Source organism: Poecilia reticulata, chromosome 5 (genome assembly GCF_904066995.2).
Source record: "Poecilia reticulata chromosome 5, P_reticulata-male-v2, whole genome shotgun sequence".
Lineage (NCBI taxonomy): Eukaryota > Metazoa > Chordata > Actinopteri > Cyprinodontiformes > Poeciliidae > Poecilia > Poecilia reticulata.
Window position 1 is genome coordinate 10,808,479 of NC_088834.1, and position 6,591 is coordinate 10,815,069.

The window sequence follows — 6,591 nt, forward strand, 5'->3', positions numbered from 1 at the left end:
CTTAGCAATATAACATTTTCACACTGGCCACGCTGGTTTGGATGGCTTTTTATCCTTAAATAACAGAACTTTTTGAAACTGTTTTCATATTTGGTTTTAAGTTAGTTTGATTATTTGAAGTGTTACAAAAAATATCTGTAAATGTGTCTCTCTCTTATAGCCAGACAGACAGACAGACAGACAGATATTTTTTTTCTGTTGTTTACTCTAACATTTGTTTCATTTCTAATGAACCTCCAACATATAAAAGGCGATCTTTCCCGTCGTTTCCGCTTCTTGATGTTTGAATTTATTTTTAATTGCTGTGATAATCTCCCTTTTATTTTATTTAACGACTTAATCCTTTTCTTCTCGACTTGCCTCTGTAGTGCTGCCTCTTTAACCATCGCACTAATGTCTGAAAATGCAGTTAACTACATTTGGGAATATTGGAAACAGAGAGAGGTTTTGAACCAGAATAATAAAACCTCGGATATGGAAACCGCAGTCTTGCTCAACTTAATTTCCTTTATTTGTGTGGCGCAGTCGTTCCCGACTCACAGAAAACGCACACGTTTCACATTTATTTCTCTGTAAGTTGCGGGAAAAAGTTTACATTTGTCTAACAACGCGCGTTGTATATAAATGAAACTAATTTTAGGAAGAATACTTTTTCTTCTTTGTTCAGACCCCAAAGGACTAATCTCAGTGGGGAAACAATAAATGAAACCGAGAAATTGAATTAAAGTCCATATGGTGATTGATGAGTAGCCCGTTAACGCATACAGACTAGGGAATTGAAAACTGATTTTCTCTTTTGGGGAGGTGGGATGTCCTCGTTTTTTAAGCCACCAATCTCCGTCCGTTTCCCTCCATCTTTTGGGGTTTTTTATTGCCTCTTAGCAAGTCTTCAAAGAGCCCAGAGCCTATAATTAGGGGGCGGGCCCAGAGCGCCTCAAAACGCTTCCCCGCATTGGAGCCCGACTCCATCCAAAGTGTCCCGGGACTCAGAGCTGCGCCTCTCCCTCTGCCCTCAGCTTCCTAAAGGATTTAGTTTCTCAGGGATGGCCGCATCTGTTCTGGAGGTAGGGAATGTAATTGTAAGTACATTTTCTTCTTTTTCATCTTCTTCTTCTTGGAACAAACCAAACTTGATGATGAGAATATTGTTACATCTTTATTCCGAGATTTTATTGATGTCGCGTTATTAGGACACGCTGTTTTGCATGAATGTATGTTCTGTTACATCAGGTATTGCTGAAGAAAATCTAAAATATTGAAATCAATGCAACAGTTTCAATCTGGAAGAAAGTTTACCATTTACATTTAGGCTAAGCTTTATTAGTCTGGGAATAATATTTTCTTCACTATAGTCACTCCTAACAGAAAATAGTGATTTAAACAATTATAAAGTATTTAAAGTAACTTTATTTCCCGTGGCTTCGACAACATCTACGTTTAAAAGGTTTAGAATATAACCATCACGATTTATATATATATATATATATATATATATATATATATATATATATATATATATATATATATATATATATATATATATATTCTTTATAAACATGGTAAAATATAATTTTTAGAACATAATTAGAACAAAATTAAATCTATTCTGATCAACCCTATTTTTATTCAAATCCTATATCGTAATAATAATAATGTTAGTTAGGTAGTTTAACTAACTACCAAACTAAGACATTTTATTTAGATAAAAAAAAATTTCTTTTCCACCTTTATATATTTGTTGTCTTTATTTTTAAAATTTCTAGAGTACAATATAATCGCAGAAATTATTCAAATGCATCAATGCAGTTAGTTTGTGTCAGTTACAAAGAAATAAACACATTTTTAAAAATAAAATATTTTCATCTGTAAAATGTTTTATTTTAAATGGTTAATTGGGCATCCTCAACATTATAGTATTTAAGCAAAACCAAAGTTATTTGAGTGTTTTGTATGTGTGGGATTTTATAGAATAATGAGTCCACAAATTTGAGTCTGCGTGTTGGAAACATTAAACAGTTGTTAAGGAATTTTAAGCACCATTAATTGTAAATTCAAGAGAAGCTTGTTAAAAGAGGCTTAAAATCAACCGTGCATGATCCAGTGATTTATCAGAACATTTACAAATTTGAGCATCGGCTGCCTTGACCTCTTTGTAAATGTTGAAAGCAGAAAAAAAGCCAAATGTGTCAGTCAGAAATCCATTTTTTATTAGAGCTGACACTTACAGAGGCTGTGGCAAGCAGCCATATCCTGCAGACAGATCATTTCACTCTCCCCCCCTTGTCTTTTTTTTTTCTTTTTTTTTTTACTATTTTGGTCTCCAGGAAGACGCACGCTATGGATCCAGTCCTCTGGCTATGTTAACTGCTACCTGTAACAAGTTCGGTAGCACCAGCCCCATCAGGGATTCAGCTACACCCGGAAAAACCGGCAGCTCTCCAGTGAAGAAGCAGTACACCATGACCTCTGACCTTCAGACAGCAAAGAACGGGCGGGTGTCGGACAGCAGTGGTCTGACGGACTCCTACACCGGCTCTTTCACCACAGCTGGAGGAGGTGGTGGGCTGCTGAGTCCCACTGGAAGCCCTCCACCGTCGGCTGGGGGGTACACTTCAGAGTACAACCCTTTCTCCCACTCCTTCCAGACCTCTGTGTCCCAGGACCCGTCTCTTTTAGTGTCCAAGACCCATGCTACCCCAGCCGACTGTCTCACCAGTGTCTACACCTCTCTGGATATGACACACCCGTATGGCTCCTGGTATAAGGCTGGGATCCACCCCGGCATCACTGCTGCTCCAGCCAACGCCACTTCCTCCTGGTGGGACGTCCACCCCAACTCCAACTGGCTGTCAGCGACACAGCCCCAAGCTGATGGGAGTCTCCAGGCTTCACTTCAGCCTGTGGCCCCACAGGCATCCCTGAGTCCCCAGCTCCCAAGTTACAGCTCCGACTTTACACCACTTAACCCAGCCCCGTATCCCTCTGTTGGACTGGGCTCATCCTCACACCTCCTCCAACCTTCCCAGCACATGTTGCCCCAGGACATGTACAAGCCCAAGCCTGTGTCAAGCGCTGGGCTAATTGAGAATTCAATGGGCCTAAAGCCTGCTAGGGGATCGGGAGGCTACAGCGGAGGGGCTACACCCAGCCGGTCTTCATGTGACTGCCCCAACTGCCAAGAGCTGGAGAGGCTGGGAGCGTCTGCCGCCTCCCTGAGGAAAAAACCTGTGCACAGCTGCCACATCCCAGGCTGTGGGAAAGTTTATGGCAAGGCTTCCCACCTGAAAGCCCACCTGCGCTGGCACACTGGCGAAAGGCCTTTTGTGTGCAACTGGCTGTTCTGCGGGAAGCGCTTCACCCGCTCTGATGAGCTGGAGAGGCACGTGCGCACCCACACAAGGGAGAAGAAGTTTACCTGCCTTCTATGCAACAAACGCTTCACCCGCAGCGACCACCTCTCAAAGCATCAGAAGACCCACGCAGACTCCGCAATGCAGGGCAAAACTTTAGCCGTGGAAGGAGATACGGACCCTCGGACCGAAGACACAACTGAGCTCAACTCCAACGCCGTGCCAACCAACCCTGTTGCTGACCAAATCGCCAACGGGGATGAGAAGACCACCACACCTAATGGAGTGGAAAACAGCAGTGGTCTGTTGGAAATCTGACTGCCTTAAGTTTTTCCTCTAGCATTCTCTTCTTTTTGAAATAAAAACAAACTTTAAACTCCAAACGAAAAGAAAAAATATTCAAGACGTTTGGACTCAATATAATAGATGAGTGAGCGTGCAGCAACCACATGCAAGTCCAAGAAAAGACATGCAAGCCTGCATCCATATTGCCAAAATTGTATGCAGACACACTGCCAAATACACACAACCAAAACCTTGATGTATATGAGCACAAATATTCCATGCACACGTGCACCATTTGCATGCACAATAATAACTATGAGCAAATGCACAAGCATATATAATGCATTCATGTATGCATGGGCACCCACAAAAAGTGTTCCTGCTCAGGCCCACATACGAGTAAACATTCTCATGTGGACATTTAGCAGTCTGCACACATTTTCTGCCTTTTAAATGAGACAAACCACTGGGGAAATGTAATCTGCAAAAGCAGAAGGAAAAAAGCTCAGAGGCTGCAAAAGGAAAGAACAAGACTTATGGTCGGGATGACGGAGTTGATGAAGCATTGCATGCCTGGAGTGAAAAAAAAATAAAAAATCTGATATACAACTGCACTCTGATACTTATTCAATATTCCTGAAATGGACAATCTCACTTAGAGCTACTTGTTGTCAGAGACGCCGTGATGAAGGTGTTGCATTGTAATTGCTGTTCACTTCCTACTTTGTCTAATTTAATTTCATATTTACATTAATAGTCTAATTTATGTTTTAAATTATACAGCAAGGGGGCTTATCTTACATGTTGTGGGACATATTATACCTAAAGGGAAATTAATGGTTGAAGCTGGCCAAGAAGGAAAAATATGGTGCATTAAATTAAGATTTTCTTTTCTTATTTATTAGTTATGAGTTGGAATTTAGGAAGTATGTTATTAAAGTTTTATTTATAGATCTCGAATCTTTTGTGTGCATTACCTAATTCTGTAACATTTCTCTTTGTGAATTCTTCCACACCATGCAAAGCAATGAATAAAAAGGGCTTCTTGGATTGTTTAAACATACTATATATAATAATAACAATATATAGATTTTGTTAGGTGATATTTTTCTACTTTTTTAATTCATTTTCTATTTTTTCCTCATGAAAAGATGTTTATTTTACTGCAGCTGGCAAAAATATTTATCATTTGGTCCACACAGGAGTTGCCAGAGTTTGCTGTCTTGTTGTGAAATGTGTTTAGAAGAGGCTGTAAATAGTGTTAAAGCAGAAAACCTCAGAAATGTACACATGTACGTTGAAAGATTCCTGGAGCAGAATCATGAATTTATGGTGCTTTCAAGAGTAGACAAACTGAAAACAAGTATTTTATTTGATGGTTTTATTTTCTATTCAAAAGCATTCTGACTTGATTGATAAATAAACGAATAATTAAAAATATGTCATTCCTTTTGCATTAACTTCACTCCTCTGTGCTTCATCCTAAATCCCTCCAATCGATGAGCTTCCTTCCACATCCCTCTACATCCTTAGAGCCAAGCAAATACTTTCATTATCTTTTGCAGTAAAAAAAAAAAAAACAAAACAAAGCCATTCACTGAATTGAAGTCTTGACTCGACACAATGACCCCCTTTCAGGGAGCCACTGTAGTTACACTCAGGACAATTATTCCACTCTGCAGCCTGAAAGGGGTAATTACGGCAAGCGATGCTCCAGCAGAGTCCGGCGAAAGAAGAAGAGGGGATTAGGACAGGAGAGCTGCGGTTATACTGTTTATGGAGGGAGGCGGTCAAACAAAGAACCCCAATTAGGGCAGGAGGCATAAAGAAAGATGAGATCTGGAGAAACAATGCAGAGAAGAAGTTAAGCTGACCAACAAGTGTGTTTTGCAAATTGATTTGCCTCTTGTGTGTAGTTCTTCACCGGGTTTCTGCAAGAGTTAACGGTCACAACAAGTGGAAGTTCATCTTTTCCTGTCCGTGTTACTTTCTGGCTTTTCCAGACTAATTAAAATACCTCAGGAGGGAGGACTTCACGTGCTGCCTTAAAAGTTATACCACCTAACAACAAACTAAACTAGACCTTTAAACATAAACTCTGCGCAGTTTAGCAACAACATAATTAAGTCAAATTTTACCTCACTTGTTCAGAGCTATATTGGTGCAGGTGATTTTGCATTACAATCAGGAAGATTAGCAAAATTCACAAGAGTGTTTCTGCTCTGCGAGCTTTTTAAAATTTTGAGCTTTTATGTGGTGCGAAAGGTGGTGCACAATTTGAAGAGGGAGAAAAAAGCTTTTTTTATACACGTTCCACTTAACTGACAGGTTGGGCAATAAGATGACGGAGCTGCAAAGATCCTGAGTTCAGGTGGAAGAATATATTTACAGAAAAAATTATTCCAGAGCAGCCAATGTACTTCAGAAAGTCAAAGAAGAAAGTCATTGCTAAATGAATCTATGTGTAAGCTTATGGATGGCTCAAAAAATTGATGCTGCAAAATATTCTGAACTCATGCTGTAGGGATTTCTTTACCAGGTACTGGGGAGCTCATTAGAGCTGACACTAAGAGAACTGAAGCTAAATACAAAGAAAAAATCGATATCGATATACAACATCCTTTTTTCCATTTCAAAATTTTCACAATTGCACAATTTTCTGTCTATCAAATAACATCTTGATAAAATGAGGAGATGTTTGTGGTTGCAACTTGATGAGATGAGAAAACTAAGTGGATTAAATGCTTTTTGAAGGACCTGCATTTTTCTACCAGATTTATAAACCTTTCAATTTAACTAAAACAGAAGAAATGATAAGAAAGAAAGTTAAAAAAAAGCACTGATTATATTGCATAAGAAGAGACCGGTACAGCTGACGCTCTCTGAAAGCTTCCGACTCTTCTGCTGCAACATTCACACTTCCCAGGCTGCATGGTTCCAATTTAGGGCTTCTAAT

At 39.6% G+C, this 6,591-nt stretch overlaps 1 protein-coding gene across 2 annotated transcripts; it reads left to right on the plus strand.

Annotated features, from left to right (window-relative positions):
- The first annotated feature begins 848 nt into the window (after positions 1 to 848).
- On the plus strand, positions 849 to 5,075 carry sp7 (Sp7 transcription factor). 2 transcript variants are annotated; one of them, XM_008408481.2, is made up of 2 exons: positions 849 to 1,064; positions 2,325 to 5,075. In XM_008408481.2, exons 1-2 carry the CDS (start codon positions 1,044 to 1,046, stop codon positions 3,666 to 3,668), a joined length of 1,365 nt encoding a protein of 454 aa, XP_008406703.1. In that variant the 5' UTR covers positions 849 to 1,043; the 3' UTR covers positions 3,669 to 5,075. The 2 variants fall into 2 exon arrangements, with proteins under 2 accessions (XP_008406703.1, XP_008406701.1); XM_008408479.2 differs by having other exon boundaries at positions 880 to 1,079.
- Positions 5,076 to 6,591: the final 1,516 nt, after the last annotated feature.